The 20,610-nt window shown below is 43.2% G+C and overlaps 1 protein-coding gene across 2 annotated transcripts; it reads left to right on the top strand.

Moving 5' to 3' along the window:
- The first annotated feature begins 4 nt into the window (after positions 1-4).
- On the top strand, positions 5-19,399 carry qrsl1 (glutaminyl-tRNA amidotransferase subunit QRSL1). 2 transcript variants are annotated; one of them, XM_061843177.1, is made up of 12 exons: positions 5-113; positions 429-588; positions 672-770; positions 852-948; positions 2,111-2,272; positions 2,351-2,526; positions 3,836-3,948; positions 6,134-6,326; positions 8,208-8,325; positions 8,969-9,174; positions 9,440-9,647; positions 18,689-19,399. In XM_061843177.1, the coding sequence occupies exons 1-12, from the start codon at positions 90-92 to the stop codon at positions 18,744-18,746; spliced, it is 1,614 nt and encodes a 537-aa protein (XP_061699161.1). In that variant the 5' UTR covers positions 5-89; the 3' UTR covers positions 18,747-19,399. The 2 variants fall into 2 exon arrangements, with proteins under 2 accessions (XP_061699161.1, XP_061699162.1); XM_061843178.1 differs by lacking the exon at positions 18,689-19,399 and adding an exon at positions 17,575-18,679.
- The last annotated feature ends 1,211 nt before the right edge of the window (positions 19,400-20,610 follow it).

Raw genomic sequence — 20,610 nt, 5'->3', positions numbered from 1 at the left:
CTGATTTTCTATAAAAACATGGCAGCTCGCTGGTGCTTCCATCACACGGTGTTGAAGGTTGACAGCAAAATCTTCACAGTACCGAAAATATGCTCAGTCTCACTTTACGAGAGGTTTGTACGGCTGCCTTTGTGAAAGTTCCATTTTTGTTTTTATTTAAACAATACATAATACACCATGCTACTTGAAGCAGTCTTGTGTTTACAGCGTGTGCGTGTCGAATGTCGACTTTTAGCTATGTACTACATCAATGTAGACATTGTGAATCACGTTCTAGCTCGTATTAAGTATATCGAAATAATATACAGAAAAGGAATGGGTGGAAAATATATATCTTTATTTTCTTCATGGTTAGTTTGTAAAAGTTCCAGTATAATTTTACAATAGAAAATGACACACAGGATCCAAACTTTGGACGAATTTTCCAGGTTTCCGTTGCATTCAGAGAGGGAAAGAGCTCTCCAACTGAGCTGTGTAGGAAATGCTTGAACCGCATCAAGCAGAACCAGCATTTAAATGCTTACATCACAGTGACAGAGGAACTGGGTTTGAAGCAGGCTCATGAAGCAGAGACGAGACTGCTAAGAGGTGAAAGAACATCTATTGCGGAAGTGTAATAGTACTGTATATCTGTTACATTAGTCACAGCAATATTTTCTGATCTTCATTAGGTACGCCTAAAGGTCCTCTTGATGGAATCCCTTTTGCAGTCAAAGACAACTTTTGCACGAAAAATGTCAAGACCACATGTGCTTCGAAGATGCTTAAAGGTATCAGGGTACAACGCACATTGTGTGTTTGTTTCATGTTCGTAACAAGGAGCATTGATTAGATGATGGTCCGTGTTGCAGACTACACGCCACCGTACAGCGCTACTGTAGTGCAGAAGCTGTTTGACCAAGGAGCTGTTCTCATTGGGAAGACCAACATGGACGAGTTTGCCATGGGGTACAATCATCCATCCATTTTCTGATCCACTTATCCTCACAAGGGTTGCGGAAGTCCTTGAGCCTATCCCAGCGATCATTGGGTAGAAGGCGGGGTACACCTTACGACGGGATACGACTGGTTGCCAGTCAATCACAGGGCACATGGAGACAGAGAACTCTCACTCACCGTCACGCGTGGGGGCAATTTAGAGTCTCCAATTAATGCATATTTTTGTAATGTGGGAGGAAACCAGAGTCCCCAAAGAAAACCCACGCAGGCATGGGGTAAACATGCAAACTTCACACAGGAGGGGCTTGGATTTGAACCAAAATGGTGAGGCCAATGCTCTAACCACTTGCACAACCATGCCACCTGCGGTACAAGCATTGTTGGCGATACCAAGCATTTAATGTGCATCGTGTTTGCTTTGCCCTGTGTTTCCCCAAATAATGGCATCAATTCCGATTCATTTAATCTCCTGTCTAGTCATCCAAAACATAAACATCTCACATAAAATAAGCAACTGTTCTATTTTTGTCTTTCTTTTCAATAACGACTGGATCCACTTGGTGGCTATAATTACCTTGTCTTTCTTTTTTTCCCTCCCCCCTTTTCTTTCGAATAGCGAGCTAATTCACCAAGTGGCTGTAATTCCCTCTAACGTGTTATCTGATATCACACTTTGTGCTGATAATATTACAGAATCAACAAAGCCGTCAAGCTAGGGAATAGCTCTTAGAATAAAACCTAAATTTTGTTTCACTAAAGTCCCATTTCATTTTTTAAGCAATTTTTGAAATTGTATATTGTAACGTGAGGAAAAATTTGATCAATTAACTTGCATTTATTTCTACAGAAATATAGCTAATAGAAATCTTTAAAGAACACAAAGTGTTTTCTTTTAGAAAAATGCCCCTTTCATTAGAACATGTTTGTGAATGTGATCCTTAATAAACTCAGATGTTTTAGCAATTAGTCTTTTTGAATACCAATGTGTTTTGTGGTTTTCAGTTCATTATCATAAATTGTTAGTTCGGGGTAATGAAAATATGTTAGATGTCATACAAATATCTGCGCAAGAACAGTTTACACTCAGCCACAGTTTAAGGAAATGTGAAATATACCTGCATCTGTCGCAGCAATCATTTGTAAGCTTATTGCCCGTCTTTTTATTTTCCAGTTCGGGCAGTACTGATGGGGCATTTGGGCCAGTGAGGAACCCCTGGAGCTACGCTACCCCCTACTGTGAGCGGACCGGAGCAGTACCGGACTCTGACTGGGTTATCTCTGGAGGAAGTTCTGGAGGAAGCGCAGCAGCTGTGGCTTCCCTGACCAGTTACCTGTGAGGCGTCAACTGCTCCAATCTAAAAAGTGGAACAAAGTGAAAGAGAATGACATTGTAATATTGTCTTCTTGGTAGTGCCTTAGGGTCAGACACAGGTGGTTCCACCCGTAACCCAGGAGCACTGTGTGGGGTTGTGGCTCTGAAGCCAACATATGGACTGCTGTCGAGACATGGTCTTATACCGCTGGTCAACTCCTTTGACGTTCCAGGCATTATGACACGAAGTGCCAGTGATGCAGCTGTTATTTTAGGTATGAAATTTAACTCATACAATGACTGCAGTACATTAGATGGTTTTAGTAACTTTTTCAATATTGTGAATTTGAATCACATTACAGTGGGATAGTGGCATAATAGACTGTTCTTCCATTTATAATTTTGATGGGACTGTACATTTTATTTGCTGATCGCTTCGGAGAAATCACATGGTTATACTATCCTATAAGTAGGCAGCATCCATAAATTTACAGCTCTTGGCTTAATACTCGTTTTTAAACGGATCCCCAAACCATAAAATATCACAAAACAAAATGTTTAAGTCATTAGCTGTGCTCCGAAGGTGCTACAGAATAAGAATCATTTTTATTTTGGTAAATATGTCAAAAACACGCAATTTTTACATTCTTTTATCCTAGCATGTTGAGAAACAGTTGGTGGTAAATCCTAAAAATTCACAAAGGTTGAATCAAATCCTGCAATTATAAAATGTTTGTAATATCTGTAAGTTCTGGGATAATAGAATGTTGAGGAGCAGTGGAACGATAGTTACAACCTTGAGTTGTCTTGCAATGGGATTTCAGAGAGAGGTGGAAGCTTTTAGCGAACTCATTTATTTGTGTGCTTTGGCATTTCAAGACAGCAATGGATGATTAATTAATTAAGCAAGTATTCTTGCATGCCAATGAAGTAAAACATTTTTTTTTTAATCTTGTTGTTACAGACAAAATTGTTGCTGGCCCTACGACGGGTGCAGTATTATCATGCAATCAGATATGCCACATGGGTATGAAAACCCCAGACATCCACAAGATGTGTTTTATGCTGATAGAGCTGTTTACATGTTTTTTTTTTGTTTGTTTTTTTTGGGGGGGGGGTTAAATTGATGGTAGAGCTGTTTACAAATATGTATGGTTTTTAAATAGAGGAAGTCATGAATTAAAATTAAAAAAAAAAAGATACTTTAAAAAATGTAGAATCTAGCTATAAATATACACATTTATGCGACCCTTAGCTTTTTTTTTTAAGTTCCAAGTGTACATTTTATTGTCCATATATGTTCAGGTAAAAGGTCAAAACAATCAATATTTCTGCGACAAAGGTAATCAATAATCACAATCAACCACCCTTTGACAACATTTGAAGTACTATATATATATTATTATTAAAAAGTAATTTCCACATGTTCCTTTAAAGTTACCAAGGATGCTCAATTGTCCTATAATAGGCAACCCTAAGTCAAATGTAGGCGGGTTATTCTTTTGCTGTATCGCTCGTTAACATCAGAAGTGTTTAAACGTTTCTGGAAAATATTGTCAGAGAGCTTGTTGACACATCAACCAGGTATTCTCCAAGGCGTTGACACAAAAGACTCAACAACAGTTCCTGGACCTCCACCATCAACTGAGCTGCCTGAAAACTTAGATGTCAAGAACCTCTTCATTGGCATTCCAAAGGTTAATTTATGCTTATATCTTCATAGAGCACTCATTGAAGGCAAATTAAAAATTTTAACACCGGAAATGTATTGCTTTTCTTCATGTAATGCTATCTTTATAATGTTTATAATAATTAATAAATAGAATCATATGGTGTGTTTTATGATTGAATTATATTTTTGGCATTTTACAAACCCAAATTCCAATGAAGTTGGGATGTTTTATAAAATGTAAATAAAAACACAATACAATACAGTGATTTCTAAATCCTTCTGCTTCCATTCAACTGAATTCACTACAAAGTCAATATTAAATGTTCAAACTAATAAACTTACTGTAGTAGTTGTAATGCCTAAAACACTTTTCAAAAAAGCTTTTAATGGCATATTTACCACAGTTTCACCTTTTAATAACAGACATTAAATGTTTGGAAACTGAGGACACTAGTTGGTGGAAATCTTTACCATTACTACTTGATGTGCAAATTCGGTGGCTTTGCTCCCATTATTCATTAGGTCAGTCCATAACTTGCACTCTTTTAAAAAAAAAAAATCCTCACAATTATAACATGAACAGATGAGACTTGGCATTATCTTGCTGAAATAAGTAAGCAGGGTTGCCCCTGACTAAGAAGTTGCTTGGATGGCAGCAGACGTTCTGTATGTACCTTTCAGACATATGTTCAAGTTACCCATCCATGGCGATGAACATACCTCCCTCCCATCACAGAATCTGGAATTTGAAGTTTTTTCAGAAATTAATCTGAATGGTTCTTTTCTTCTTTGGCCCAGAGGAGACACCTACAATTTCCCAAAACAATTTGAAAAGTGGAGTTGTCAGACCACAGCATATTTTCTTCTTTCCATCAATCTATCTCAGATGAGCTCGGTCCAGAGAAGTCAGAAGCCTCTCTAGGTGTTGTTTATCAATGGGTTTTCGCTTTTCAGTTTTTTTATTTTTTTTCCTCAACCTACGGATGCACTGTATTAACTGACAATTTGTGTAGCTGTGCGCTGCGATTGGCTGGGAACTAGCTCAGTGTGTACACTACCTCTTCCCCAGAGTGAGATGAGATAGGCGCCAGCATGCCTGTGCCTGTACTGAGGATAAGCGGTGTGGAAAATGGATGGGTGTTTTTCTTTAGGGTTCCTGAGCCCATGTGGCAGGATCCTTTGCACAATGATGACGGTTTTTAATGCAATGCCACCTGAGAGATTAAAGTTGATAAACATTGATGCTGGTTTTTTTCTTTGCCACTTACATGGAGAGATTTCTCCTGATTCATTGAGCCTTTTGACGATGACGTGGAACATAGAGGAAATCCCTGTATTCCTTCCAATTGTTTGTTGAGAAACATTCTCAAACTGTTGGGCTATTTGCTCACAGTAGTTCATGAAGTGGTGAACCTTGCCTCAACCTTGATTGTAAAAAAACTTAGCCTTTCAGGGCTGTTCCTTTTATTACCCAATTGTGGCATTCTCCTTTTTCCAATTAACTTATTTTTTTTTTTCCTGGAGTATTCCTCATCTTTTGTTGCCATTGACTCAGCTTTTTTCCAATGTGTTGCAGACATCAAATTCAAAATAAGAGAATATTTGGTTAAAAAGAAATTAACATTCTTCAGTTTGAACATTAAATGTATTCAACAGAATATAGGATGAAAATGATTTGCAAATCATTATATTGTTTTTATTTACGTTTTATACAACATTACAACTTCATTAGAATTGCAGTTTTGTATTCTTGTGATTGGCTTGGAGAAATAATTTGCCATCCATTTCAACTGTGGTTACAAAATGTGTTGGAAAACATGGTTGCTTGCCCTTTAAAGGCCAATACCAGTATAACACGTACAAACAATGGATAATACAGGATGACATACTCCATGTTTATCATAAATACTAGCGATTGTTACCATGGCAATTAGATCACCTTCTTTCAATAATGTTGGTAGAACAGCCCAGACATCTGTTTTGGATTTGTGCTTGTATGAATGTCTATGCTACTGTCAATGCTTTGTTGTGTATATGAATAGCATAAATAAATGGAGGTTGCAAAAATTCTCACTCTATACGCTGTGCAAGTAACAGTATAGAAAATGGTTGGCTGGATTTTTTTTTTTTTCTGTCCTAAATGTAAGCTATCGTGCTATCTTATTTTACACCTGCGATAAAGCTTTGTGTGTGTGTCACATTGGATTTAGGAGTTCTACCCCCCTGGACTGTCCAAGGAAACTGTTGCACAGTGGAGTCGTGTAGCTGACATGTTTGAGAACTCTGGTGCTCGGGTGGAGCAAGTGTCCCTTCCGCACAGCCAGTATTCCACAGTGTGTTACCACGTTTTGTGCTGCGCTGAAGTGGCGTCGAACATGGCGTGTTTCGATGGCCTACAGTATGGTAAGAATGAACTTTCATATACAGTACCTTGTGAAAGTATTTGGGCCACTTGGACTTTTCAACTTTTCGCCACATTTCAAGCTTCAAACATAAAGATATAAAATTTAAAAAAAATTGTCAAGAATCAATAAGTTGGACACATTTTTGAAGTGAAATGAAATTTATTGAATATTTTATACTTTTTTAACAAATAAAAAAACTGATAAGTGGGGTGTGCAATATTATTCACCCCTTTACTTTCAGTGCAGCAAACTCACTCGTTCAGTGAGGATCTCTGAATGATCCAATGTTGACTGATGATGGTAAATAGAATCCACCTGTGTGTAATCAAGTCTCCGTATAAATGCACCTGCTCTGTGATAGTCTCAGGGTTCTGTTTAAAGAGCAGAGAGCATCATGAAGACCAAGGAACACATCAGACAGGTCATAGGTACTGTTGTGGAGAAGTTTAAAGCCGGATTTGGATGCGAAAAGATTTCCCAAACTTTAAACATCTCAAGGAGCACTGTGCAAGCAATCATATGGAAATGGAAAGAGTATCAGACCACTGCAAATTTACCAAGACCCGGCCGTCCCTCTAAACTTTCACTTCGAACAAGGAGGAGACTGATCAGAGATCCAGCCAACAGGCCCATGATCACTCTGGATGAACTGCAGAGATCGACAGCTGAGGAGAGAGAGAGAGAAGAGAGAGAGAGAGAGAGAGAGAGAGAGAGAGAAGAGAGAGAGAGAGAGAGAGAGAGAGGAGAGAGAGAGAGAGAGAGAGAGAGAGATAGAGAGAGAGAGAGAGAGAGGAGAGAGAGAGAGAGAGAGATAGAGAGAGAGAGAGAGATCGAGCTCGAGAGAGAGAGAGAGAGAGAGATCTCTTCTCTCTCTCTCTCGCTCTCTCTCTCTCTCTCGCTCTCTCTCTCGAGAGAGAGAGAGAGATAGAGAGAGAGAGAGATAGAGAGAGAGAGAGAGAGAGACTGCCTGCCTGCCTGCCTGCCTGCACAAATATGGCCTTTATGGAAGCGTGCAAAGAAGAAAGCCATTTCTGAAAGAGATCCATAAAAGGTCTGGTTTAAAGTTTCCCACAAGCCACCTCGGACACACACCAAACGTGGTAGAAAGTGTTCTGGTCAGATTAAACCAAGATTGAGCTTTTTGGCCACAATGCAAAACGATATCTTTGGCGTAAAAGCAACACAGCTCATCACCCTGAACACACCATCCCTGCTGTCAAACATGGCGGTGGCAGCCTCATGGTTTGGGCCTGCTTTTCTTCAGCAGGGACAATGGAATGGCTCACAAATGTATCCAGATGTTAGAATGGCCAAGTCAAAGTCTAGACCTGAATCCAATCGAAAATCTGTGGGCAGAGCTGAAGACTGCTGTTCACAAATGCTCTCCATCCAACCTCACTGAGCTCGAGCTGTTTTGCAAGGAAGAATAGGCAAGAATTTTAGTCTCCCGATGTGCAAAACTTATAGAGCTATACACCAAGCGACTTGCAGTTGTAATTGCAGCAAAAGGTGGCGCTACAAAGTATTAATGCAAGTGGGCCGAATAATATTGCACGCCCCACTTTTCAGGTTTTATTTGTGAAAAAAAGTTTAAAATATCCAATAAATTTCACTCAGCTTCACAATTGTGTCCCATTTGTTTATTCTTGACAAAAAAAAATAATTTTCTATCTTTGTTTGAAGCCTGAAATGTGGCGAAAGGTTGAAAAGTTCAAGGGGGCCGAATACTTTCACAAGGCACTGTACCATGTACATTGGGTGTTGCACAGGAAGTCTGGTTTTTGGTTCGAGGGAAAGTTCCCTGTATCCTCTCTCAGATAAATATATTTATGTTTGATGATGATGAGAATAATAATAAATATTTGTTCCCGTTGATTAGGCCATCGTAGCCAAATGGACAGTTCCACAGAGGCCATGTATGCCACAACACGTCATGAGGGTTTCAATGATGTTGTGAGAGGCAGGATATTATCTGGAAACTACTTCTTGCTGAAACAGTAAGACAACTTTTTTTTTTCCCTCATGTTACAATTTTTATTGGATGGAGAATGTACCTATGAATGGAAAATGTATGAAGTGATTGGACAGTACAGCACAGCCCTACAATGTTGATAAAGCTCTAAAGACAGCATTTTATGGGTTTACCAATTGTTTTTGCACACTTCTGCTTGCTCATCTCATCTTGTTAGAAATATTGAGATTCCAACTACTATGGAAGAACTCATACGTTTTTTTTTTCTTTTTTTAAATATTTTCAAAGTTCTTAGGTTTTGCGCCAGTTTCGAGATTCTCCCTGTGTGTGTGTGTGTGTGTGTGTGTTTTTTTGTTGTTGTTTTTTTTTGTGGGTACTCTGGTTTCCTCCCACATCTCAAAACCATGCAAGGATCCTCCCCCATGTACTACTGGGCCAGTGGCGAGAACAGATTTCATTAGTATTATAGCTAAAGGCAGAAGTAGGGGTGGATGGACTTAAAGCCTTTATATACAAGTTCTTCAAAATTAAATTTTCTGTAGTATATCTTAACTATAATAACAGATCTTTGGATCTTCATTCAATACAATCAATTTTATCCCGAGTTCAGTGATGAACACATTTTCTTCTTTCTCCAATATTGTAACCTTTTCCTCTCACCTTGTCAGAAACTACGAGCATTACTTCTTGAAAGCCCAGAAGGTCCGTCGACTGATTGCAGACGATTTCAAACGCGTATTTGACTCGGGTGTTGACGTTCTGCTGACACCCATCACTCTCTCCGATGCAATGCGTTACGACGACTTCACAAAAGAAGACAACCGAACGCGCAGCTCGCAGGAGGATGTCTTCACCATTCCCGCCAACATGGCAGGTAAAGAGAATATGTATCCTGCCTCTGGCCCAGAGTCGGCTGGAATAGGTTGTAGCACACCCGATACCTTAGAGAGGATAAGTGACAGAAAATGGATGGATGGATATTTTGACATGAGGAACTTTTACTGAGATGTTTGCCTTCAGGTTATTCACTAAACTTCTTCCTGATTATGACTCTCCAAATTAACGTGTAACTACTGTTAAGATCGAAGTTATCACCTTTCCATGAACTGTCCTTCAGCTCCTGTTTTTCCTCATTCCAGGTCTCCCCGCTGTTTCTGTGCCAACAGCCTTATCCAGAAAAGGCCTTCCCATTGGCTTACAACTCATAGGGCATCCGTTCCGAGACAAGAAGCTGCTTAGTGTTGCCCAGTGGATCGAACAAAGGGTTGGGTTTCCCTCCATCAGTAACTTCAAGGAATCCAGCAGGCAGCGTTCCAGTTACAATCACAACTTTGCTGGGGTGCAGAGGTGAATACATGAGACGTAATAGTACCCTACTTTAAGATGGGAAATTGTTAGTAAGTACGTGAAAAAGACTTAAAAGACATAATTACAAAATCTGGACAGTAACAGCCAACCAACTACAACATCTTTTTGACTCAAGTCCACTTTTATTTTCCTTTGTGTTGGGCATAGGGGAAGGGAATCAAACCAAACAAATGAGTATGTGTGGAACTGCTTTATACAACTTTATGAAAACACTTAAAATACACTATCTGAGCTGACATAGGTACAGGCTTCTATATCAGCCGTCCACCCAGATAAATATTGTCGCGATTTTTGTCATCTATATGTACAGTTTGTGAAAAATTACGGTTCATGGAAAATGTACTGTAATCGCTGCAATTCTGTATGAACGATAATTATGTATTAGAAATTATTTTATTGCCTTATAGTGACTAATCTAGCAAACAACTCAATATCGAAAGGAACAGACTTCAGCCATGTGACCAGAACCAAAGTTAATAATTAAAGTTAACTTTACATGTAAAGTAGAGATTTTAATGTGTACACCTTCCTCCTGTGTTTCAAACTCTCAACCCGTTGATAGGAATTAGTGCCATAAAAAGTATTTGCTTATCCTTATCAAATTTACCCAAAAGATCTCAGAAAGCTGCAACAAAATGTTGCAATCCAAAGAAATTTAACAGGCAAGAAATAAAGCAATTGACATCACTCTGGTAAGCATTAGAAAACCATTAGGAGTGTCCAGCCCACAAAAATTACTGCAAGTGCTACAGCGACGACTCAACCAGGAGTTATAAAGGAACCCAGGACAACATCTGAAGAACTGCAGGCCTCCCGCCTCAGTACAGGTTAGGGTTCATGACACCACTATAAGGGTAAAAATAGCATCCATAGGAGAGTTCCAAGGTAAAAATTTAAAAAATGCTAACCAAAAAGAACATAGAGGTACATCTTTTTTTGGCATTTTTTTTTTTAAGTAAACCTCAATGATTCCCAAGACTTTGGGGAACATATTCTATGGAGTGATGAGATTTTTTTTTTTTTTTTCAAAAGCTGTGTATCTTGATACCTTTGGCGTAAATTTAATGCAGTACTGTATTTAAAGTGCAACTGTCATGAAATGGATGATTTTTGGTATATTATTAATGAAAAACCAACAGCCAATATGATCCCATGCGTTTTTTCACCACAAAACATGATTTTGATGTTTACAGCTTTTTGTAACTCCCGCCATGAAAATCCTCTCGGGGATTTGTTTTCGAGAAGAAGCAGGAAGTGATGTACAGGACAGAGGCGCCCCCTAGTGGACTCGTTTGTTTCCATTAGTTTTAGTTCTGGGAAGGTTGCTCATTGTTCCTTCGTGTTAGCCAAAATGCCGGCTCATTGCATTGCTGGACATTGCTTGAACACTTGGGAGAATAGATTTAGCCTTCATAAGTTTGCAAGAGGCCCGTTTCGTTGTGAAAAATGGATTGCACGGGTGCAGAGGACGAGAGCTTCGTGGGTTCCAAATAACAAGTAGGCAGTAATGCGCCCCGGCTCAACGGTGTTCCACAAGTACTGCGGCGGCTTTGAACATACCCCTAAAAACAGTACGGCTCGGCTCCATTATATCCCACCACTGCACAGAAAAATCAGCCACACTGGCTGAGGCGCCGTGTTCAGCGGTCACTGCTTCTGCGAAGGCTGCGCGTCGGGCTTTGGGGGCGGGGGGGCTCTACAGAACCCAGCCAAGAATGCGTCACTCAGCCAAGTGCTGTGGTCCCGAGATTCCAAGTAGCACAGGCCGGTCTCCAAGTCCTGGTTGACCCTCTCTGTCTGGCCGTTGGACTACGGGTGGTGGCCCAATGTCAGACTCGCCAAAGCACCGATGAGGGCGCAGAACTCCCTCCAGAACCGAGAGATGAAGTCATCCTCTGTCAAACAATATCTACCGGGAGCCCATGGTAGTGGACGACCTCATCCAGCAACAACTGGGCCGTCTGCTTGGTGGACGGCATCTTCGGGGCCGACACGAAATGGACCATCGGACGCAGGCGGGATGTCTTGTTGGCCGCACACACCGGTCAGGCGTTGACGTACTCTCTCACGTCACTACCCAGGTTGGGCCACCAGAACCGTTGTTCGACGACCGAACGTGTCTTTGCCATGTCCGGGTGGCAGACCGTCTTATTGGTGTGGGCCCAGTCAATGACGTCCCCCCGCAGCGATGGTACCACAAACAGGCGACCGGGAGGACATCCAGTGGGGCCCGGCGTGTTCCTCAGGGCCTCCTTCACCCGTGTCTCGACCGTCCAGGAGAAACCGGACACGAAGCAGGCCTCCGGCAGGATTGGAACGCTCACAGGTTCCGCGCAATCCCCCCCCGTGGACCCGCGAGAGTGCGTCCGGCTTTTCATTCTTAGAGCCTGGGAGGAAAGACAAGGTGAAGTTAAAACGGGTGAATATCAGAGCCCACCTGGCCTAACGAGCGTTGAGCCGCTTCGTGGTCCTCAGATATTCCAGGTTCTTATGATCGGTGAGGACCACGAATGGAACTTGCGACCGCTCCAGCTAGTGCCGCCACTCCTCTATCGCCGTCTTGACTGCCAGCAGCTCGCCGTAGTTCCGCTCCGCCGGGGTCAGTCCCTTCGACAGGAAGGCGCACGGGTGGGTCCACCTTGACCACGAACTGCCGATCCGGGTCCAGCACTATGAGGATCGGCGCAATGGTAAAACGTGCCTTGAGCTTGTCGAAGGCCTCCTGACAGGTCCCGGTCCACTCGAAGGTGTTCCGTGGGGATCTGAGAGTGTGCAGAGGGGCGGCAACGGAACTGAAGTTCCGTATGAATTTCCGGTAGAAGTTTGCGAAGCCAATGAACCTTTGCACGTCCTTCCTGCAAGCGGGAGAATGCCACCGAAGGACCGCGTCGACCTTCCCGGGATCCATTCGAATCCCCCCTTCTGCCAGGATGAACCCCAGGAAGGACACTGAGGCTCTGTAGAATTCGCACTTTTCCATCTTCACAAACATCTGATGCTGCAGCAGCCGCTGAAGCACCTCTCTGACTTGTCTGATGTGGGAGGTCAGGTCCGTAGAGGGGGGAAAAAAAAAAAAAAAATCAAAATGTCATCAAGGTACACAAACACATTTTTATTCAGATACTCCCGTAGTACGTCGTTGATGAAACTTTGGAAAAATGGCCGGAGCATTCGTCAGTCCAAACGGCATCACCAAGTATTCCTGTGGGGGTGTTGAACGTCGTCTTCCATTCGTTCCCCTCCCGGATCTGCACCAGATGGTATGCACTCCGCAGGTCCAACTTGATGAAGATCCGGGCCCCCTGAAGAAGTTCATACACCGTCGCAATCAGAGGCGAGGGTACCTGTTCTTCACGATGATGTCTTTGAATCCTCTGTAGTCGATGCAGGGCCATAGCGAAGCGTCCTTCTTAACAAAGAAGAACCCTTCACCGGCTGGTGAGGACGACGGGCGAATGAGGCCGGCTCCCAGCGGCTCCTCGGCGTACTCCCTCATGGCCTGATGCTCCGGTCCTCTTAGAGAAAACAACCTCCCTCGAGGGGGTGAGGTGCCGGGGAGGGGTTCGATGGTGCAATCATACAGACGATGGGGCGGCAGGGATCTTGCTTTAGTTTCTGAGAACATCTCCTTCAGGTCATGATAGCAAGAGGGAACCGCGGTTAAATCCGGAGCGGTACCTAGCTCCTCCAACTGTACGGGTGCGACTTGGATCCTCTTGGGCAGCGAAGCACCACTTGCGGCAACTTTCGCACCACGCCTTAATCTGGCCCGTGGTCCAATCAATATGCGGATTATGTTCCTTGAGCCACGGGCTCCCCAGGATAATATCACTACTTCGTGAATTGAAGACGTGGAAACTAATGCGCTCTGTGTGGGCGTCCAGAAAACCCATTCGTAAGGTCTGCGTGCGGAGCGTCATCCAACAGAGGAACTTGCCGTTAGCAGCGTAAGCGTTGTCGAACCACTGTGTCGGAAAGGTCGCCGCGCCAAACGCCTCGACCACACGGGGATTGATCAAATTAGCATCCAAACCTGAGTCGATGAACGCTGACACAGTACACGAGCGGCCCTCCGGGCTTAGGGTGAGTTAGAGAAGCGACCGACTTGACTCCTCCACGGTATACCGCACACTCACCGGAGTGGAGATCCTGAGGCTGGGACGCTTCGGTCGGACCGGGCAATGGGTGATTAAGTGTCCCAAGCGTCCGCAGTAAAAACAGCGCCCCTCCCGTTGACGACACAGGCGCTCCTCTGCCGGCCCGTCAAAGGCCTCCACCTGCATGGGGTCCGCCGTGGAAGAAAGAGTAGCCGGCAGGGAAGCAGCTGGAACGGACGCCCCCGTCTCTCCTTCGGCCAGCGTCCATTTGTCCCTGGACGACAAGTCTTTGGTCGACCTTGAATGCCAACGTGATGAGGGCGTCTAACGAGGAAGGGAGATCCACGGCGATGAGGAGACCGCGGATCTGCGGGGAGAGACCCTGGAAGAAGGCGTCGTGGAGGGCGTCCTCGTTCCATTGGCTCTCGGCTGCCCACATCCGGAACTCGATGGCGTATTCGGAAACGCGATGACAACCCTGGCGTAGCGTCATGAGCGAAGCATACTGAAAAACCTGTGTCAGGGCACAGACAAAGGCCACCCAGGAACGACACGTCTCCGAGTTGCGGCTCCATTCCGTCATGGCCCACGCCTCCTCCCTCCCGTCATGTGAGATATCCGGGAGCGGTCCGTAGGGAAGGGTTACGACTGCAATTCGAAATGGAGGTCGCACTGGGTGAGAAAGGGCTTGACGTTCTCCGAGTCACCCGAGAAGCGGTCTGGTCGGGAGAGAGGTGTTATGCTGGTACGCTGGATCTCTGCAGCGGGCGGAACAGACGGAACGAGCTGAACCGGAGCAGCAGCCGGAATGGCCCCCGTCGCCGTTGCAGCAGCGCTAGCTTGGGAGGATAGCCACAGCTCCAGGCGGGCACAGATCTCATGGAGCCTCTGATTCGTCACCTGGAGGGCAGCCTCCTGCTCAACCAGGCGTCTGCCCTGGACTTGCAACGAGCAGCGGATGGCTTCGGAGTCGGCTGAGTCCATGTTATGGCCAGATCGTTCTTTCAAGAACGAGACTCGAGGGCGGACCCAAATGCACGACTCAGGTTACAGGTAAGCAGTCAGGAATAAGCCTTTATTCGTTCCAGTGTCAGTTACCAGGGAGTCAGTCCAAACAAGCAGCAGGATCAGTAACGGCAGGCTTACGGGGTTGGTCGGGAGACAGCCGTTGGTCGGTACACAGGAGGTTGGCGTCAGGAGTACAAAAGTACGGGAACGAGGCATGAGAGGCAATGATCTGGCGAAGACCACCTGTCCCCTGGGTCCTAAAAGTACCAGGGTTAACCAACGGGATGAGGCGCAGGTGTGTGCCTCCTAATCAGCGCCCAGCCAGGACTGGAAGGCAGGATTATGACAGGTTTAGTGGGCAATTACTTTTTCCACATAGGGCCAACACGTAGTTTTCTTTCAGAAAATAAAATCACATTTAAAAAGTTAACAATTCACATACAGGTACTGTATTTAAAGTATCCGTGTTATGTTTTCTTAAGTCAAGTCTTTACGAAAAGAGCTCACTGTAACTCAGGCAGAGAAAAATGTCAAACAATTTTTAGGTATCACCAGTCAAGCACATTTTATAACATTCAAACAATGCAGACACCTGCACAATGGATTGTGATACGATATACAGTAGAGCTGTCTGCATGAAAAAAATAATTGTCAGGGGTTGCTTTTCCATTGCCAGTATGTTGCTGTAAAGTTCTACATCAATGCAGACAATACCCACTGTAATAAATCGGTCCACTTGTTCTCATAAGGGTCACGAGTGAAATGGAGATGGTCCCGCCTGACTTTCAGTAAGGGGTGGGGTACACCCTATTGCAGGATACATAGGCTGTACATAAACAGCCATTCACAGTCACAGTCACACCGCTTAACAGCTTGGGGTGCTTAACTTACCTAACATGCACGTTTTGGGAATGTAGGGCCTGAGATGAAGCTGTCTTAGCTAAAGAAAAAGCCTCAAGATGCTAAACCACCCGGTCACTAGTGCTGCTTTAAAAATAAATAAATAAATAAATGTACTCCATCTAAACTGGGAAATGTCAAGGTAGAACTGGATTTAATTTGTGCAAGTGTACCTAAAGTTGTGGCCAGGTCCAATTACTTATAGAATTTTAACATTTACATTTGTGTATGTGTGTGTCCATTCTGTTTGGCTATGAGACAACATTTGCATTCCTAAATGTCACATTTTAAGCAACAGGTTTCTTTGTAATGTATGCCATTAATGTGCATTTTAGGACTGGAGATGTCAAAAGTTTTCCCAGCTCACGCTTCTCAAATGAAGTAGGATGGCATGTGCATAAGTGTTGTTAACCTGCAAATTCTAAAAACTGAAATAGTGATGCTTCCTGAATGACAAGTCATATGCAAGGCATATCAAAAGCAGGTCACGCAGACCTTTATCTTCAGCAGTCAGCAAACCACTGGCAGGCCCACTTCCAGATAGACGGCCTCCATGGTAGACAGATAATGGGGCACCCTGCTTGTTTTTGGCCAATGTATTGAGGTTAACTCACTTCGGGGTTTGTGGCGTCTCAACTGTCCATTACAAATTCATCATGAAGCGTCATGTGATGGTGGTATATAAGACGTGCTGGTACTTGCTTACTTGAATTGAATTGAACTGAACTTCAATTGAAAGGGAAATACAGATAGTGCTCACATTTACACAAGTATGACCTCACAGTGTTGCTCAAGAAAAAAAAAAATTCTTGATTTCTGTGAACACGATGTGGTGATCTAAATTTACCACGAGGGCACGTATGGCGCCCAAAAAGTATCTTTGTTTGTCAAGAGGAAAAAAAAATGTCTATTACATTCAAGTAAAACATTGAAAATCATCATCCGTTCTTGTCCTGTTCAATTGTGAGGAACTGCGGCCTATCCCAGTTGATATTTGGCAAAAGGGATGACAACACCCTGGACCTCTTGTCAGTCAACCACTCTAAAGATCATAACTCATTTTACTGTTTACACAAGTTACAAATGGCAATTTTATCCAGTTTGGCTGTACAGAAGTAATCCTAATCTGTAACAAGAATTGTATTGAGGCATCGTTAGTTGATCGGACCCTTGTGGCATCTCTTAGACAAAAGTATTGGGACACTTGGGCGCTGTCAAATGAAAATCTCTTGTCCAAATTTGGCTTATTTCATATTTGAAAGACTCACATGGGTACATTATTTATTATTACACAAACACAAGTGTTGAAAATAGCTTAAGAACTTGAATAATACAATGTTTAATAAAAAATAGTCCCCCCAAGTTCTTGAAAAATGGTTATGGAGATTTGAAGATTGGCCCTGACAACTACTATTTGTGCTTTACTACTACTACTACTACTACTACTACTACGGCTACTTGTACTGGACCAGAACAACCTCATAACCTGTGTTTTACTTCATCCAAAAGATAAATGCATGCACGCACACATGCAGTTAGGTGCAGTTGTACACAGTACATGCCAAACAAAATGGTACCGATACATAGAGAGTTGTCAGTAGGTGTTACTTTCACGCTATAAGGCACAATGCAGTGAAATGTTGCAAAGGTATAACAAAGGTCTGAAAGCTATGACGCATTAGATTTATGATTTGATATGAGATTGTTTTGTCAGACAGGACAAAATTCATTTTACCAGTCAATTCAATCAAGACAGTCGAATTGTGTATACTGATTTCATGACAAATTTGTTTTACCGGTAATATATTTTTTTTTTTAAATGCATTCTGTAAAGCTTAGGCCATTTCTCTTCCTAAACTCACTCCTGTTTGCTTTCCTTCTCTACTTTTTCACCACACAAGAGCTCAGGTTTCCATATGATTCAGATGTATGCCATCGTGGGAAGGGAAGTCGAAGAGAGCTTTGAGTAGTCCACTACAGCACAATTCTTGTCTTGTCCACATTCCACCAGCAGTCACTACCGAGCTGAAGGAATGCGACTTCACCAAGGTCAAAAAGTCCCCTTCCTCACCTTCAAATATCAAAAACCCAAAGGAGAAACCTCAACACTATGTGTAAAGGTCGGTAACTGTAGTACCAGGAATCAAGAGGAAGGAAGGAGGGACCAGACCTATTCAATGCACATCCCAGTAAAGGTTTTTTTTTTTTTTTTTTTTAGAAGATAAGATGAGCTGCACAATGCAGCCATTGTCATAATATGTGGCTGGGAGGCAATTCCCACACAGGCCAAAACCAAGGGAGAGAAGGGGGGGTGCGGTGAATTCAATGTCTCTCTCTCTTTGGAAGAAGGTCCAAGCAGCAGGTAGAGGCTAGACTGATCAGTTTGGGAATTATTTACCACCTGGAATTCAAATATCGATCGTTACACGCTCACAGCTTCCATTGTGTTGTACCATCGCTATTTACTGTATGAGTTGCGTGACTTTGTCATGATAGTGACCAACAGAGCTTTTCTTCATTTAATGTCAATTCTCAAAGGTCTTTCAAAAGTTTCACAGGTTTGAGGGGCAAAATGTTAATTGGCTCTTATGATGAAACAAGCTAATTTCTTTCTAGTATGTGGTTGACACTTGTTGGACCAAAGTGGCCAACATTCAAACAATTAAGTGGATACTTTTAAAGAGACATGCAGGTTCTTCATAATAAAACAGTTGAAAAGGTGTCTAATAACAGGTAACTCATTCTTTTATCAAAACATCACAGCACACTTATTCAAGTTAAACTGGTTCTAATATCTATTGTTCTGGGGTGTGGTCTAATGCAAAAACTGTACAGAACAGGTGTTTGTTACCAAGAGAGCCAGCATGAAATGAGGAGCAAACTCAGTATTGTCGCCTAAGCAGTTTTGGTGTTGTATTAGTGGATTTCTCAACCTGGGAACCAAGTAAACAGTGTATATTGTTCCCTTCAAAAGGATGAGCAGTTTGATGATCGATTTTGTGGTCGTGTCAACAGATATGTGGCCAAATGTCTTGTACACTCGGATGAAGAGAGGGGCAGAGCGATCAACTGATCACCACCTGGTGATGAGTTGACTCCGATGTTGAGAAAAGACGCTGGTCCAATCTGACAGGCCCAAATGTATTGCATGGGTCTTCTGGGAACGTCTGGCAGAGTTCAGAAAGATTTTGAACTCCTTTGGTGGTCGCTGAAGCAAAAACTTGGGAATGGGATCAGTTAGGTGAGGCCATGGAGAAAGACTTTCAGACAGCTTTGATGAAATTCTGGTCCATCATCCGGCGTCTCAGGATGGGGAAACAGTGCACCATCACTGTTTATAGTGGGCTTGGGGCACTGGGGACCTCGACTAGGGACGTTGTGATCAGTGGGGAGAATACTTTGAACACCTCAATTGCAACGACACCCCTTCTCATGAGGAAGCAGAATCTGGATCCGCGGAGGCAGGCTTTCATACCTCTGGTTTTGAGGTTGCCAAGGTGGTTTAAAAGCTCCTCGGCGGTTGATGAGATTCGACAGGACTTCCTAAACCCACTGGATGTTGTGGGACTTTCCTGTTTGACATGCTTCTACAACATCGAGTAGACATCAGGGACAGTGCCTCTGGGTTGGCAAACTGAGGTGGTGGGTGGGAAATGAGTTTCCTCCACACAGTCTCCTCAGTCATCAGGAAGGATCTCAGAGTAGAGCCGCTACTCTTCCACATTGAGAGGAGCCAGATGAGATGGCTGGGGCATCTGAGGTGGACACTTCTCAGACACCTCCCTGGTGAGGTGTTCTGGGCAGGTCCCACTGGGAGACCCCGGGAACAAGCCAGGACACGCTCTTGGGTGGCCTGGTAATGCCTCGGGATCTCTCCATGAAGAGCTGGATTAAGTGATGGGGGAGAAGAAAATCTGGGCATCCGTGCTAAAGGTGCTGCCCCTACAACCTGAACTCGGATAAGTGGTAGAAAGTGGATGGATGGCTGGATGGGATTAACAATGAATCTAGTGAGCCTGAGAGTCCTTCAGAGAAGGTCACCCCTCTACATCCAGACTGCAAATGAATGCCACTTGTCACAAAGACACCACTGGTTAATTACACCATATAAACTGACAACAGCATGCACTTGACTAGGGCAGGTCTGGGGTCCAGAGCTGCCTAATCATCGGTGGAGAATCTATCTGGTGGGGCCATTATGTAAATTAGGGCCAATATTGCGTATAAGCAGAGCCCAAATGTAGAATGGCTCACTTGGGCAGATTAATAGGCAAAAGATTTACTTGGTTAATACCTATGTCTTTTTATGAAACCAATTGCGACGGAGCACATTTTATTTCTCCATGTAACAAAAGAAAAAAAAAAAAAATCACATGGACTGTCAGATGTCACCCTGGATTGCATTTTTTTTTAAATTTAAAAAAGCCCCCCCAAAAAATTAATAAGTTGTGATATTACTGCTGCTATATATATATATATATATATATATAAAAAATATAGTGACACTTCAGGGCTGTATACGTCATGATTTTCACATACTGACGTGTGAGCACTATTTTTAATTCATGTAGCACATAGCACAGATTGTTTTCTTCAGACTTTTCAGTTTACTCACATTTATCTGCCAGAGGCGAATTCACTCAGGACCTGGCAGCTGGTGTTGCAACATTTGCAATTTTAACATAAGCCCTGAGCAACAAAAGTTTACCATAACACTCACATTTAGCTTTACTTGTGATAAATGAGAACTCTTCCCAAAGTCACAAAACTTTGAAGGATTGTCAAAGCACTCAGTTTCTGGATTGTGCAGCGTATAAAAAAAAAAAAAAAAAAATTTCTTTTGGCTTGTCCCTTTCGGGGTCGCAACAGTGTGTCATCTCAGATGAACGCACATATATGTTTGGCACAATTTTTACACCGGATGCAACACTTGTCAG

This window comes from Syngnathoides biaculeatus, chromosome 15, assembly GCF_019802595.1.
Source record: "Syngnathoides biaculeatus isolate LvHL_M chromosome 15, ASM1980259v1, whole genome shotgun sequence".
In the NCBI taxonomy this organism is placed as follows: Eukaryota; Metazoa; Chordata; class Actinopteri; order Syngnathiformes; family Syngnathidae; genus Syngnathoides; species Syngnathoides biaculeatus.
The sequence above is the reverse complement of the archived record's forward strand: the minus strand, read 5'-3'. Positions and strand labels throughout refer to the sequence as shown.

What these genes read in the sequence shown, in the direction of transcription:
- qrsl1 (XM_061843177.1), top strand. Translation starts at nt 90, where the DNA reads ATGCTCAGTCTCACTTTACGAGAG. An exon ending in TCAGTCTCACTTTACGAGAG is followed by an intron (nt 114 to 428) that starts GTTTGTACGGCT and finishes CGAATTTTCCAG; the next exon opens with GTTTCCGTTGCATTCAGAGA. An exon ending in AACTTTGCTGGGGTGCAGAG is followed by an intron (nt 9,648 to 18,688) that starts GTGAATACATGA and finishes TCGTGTCAACAG; the next exon opens with ATATGTGGCCAAATGTCTTG.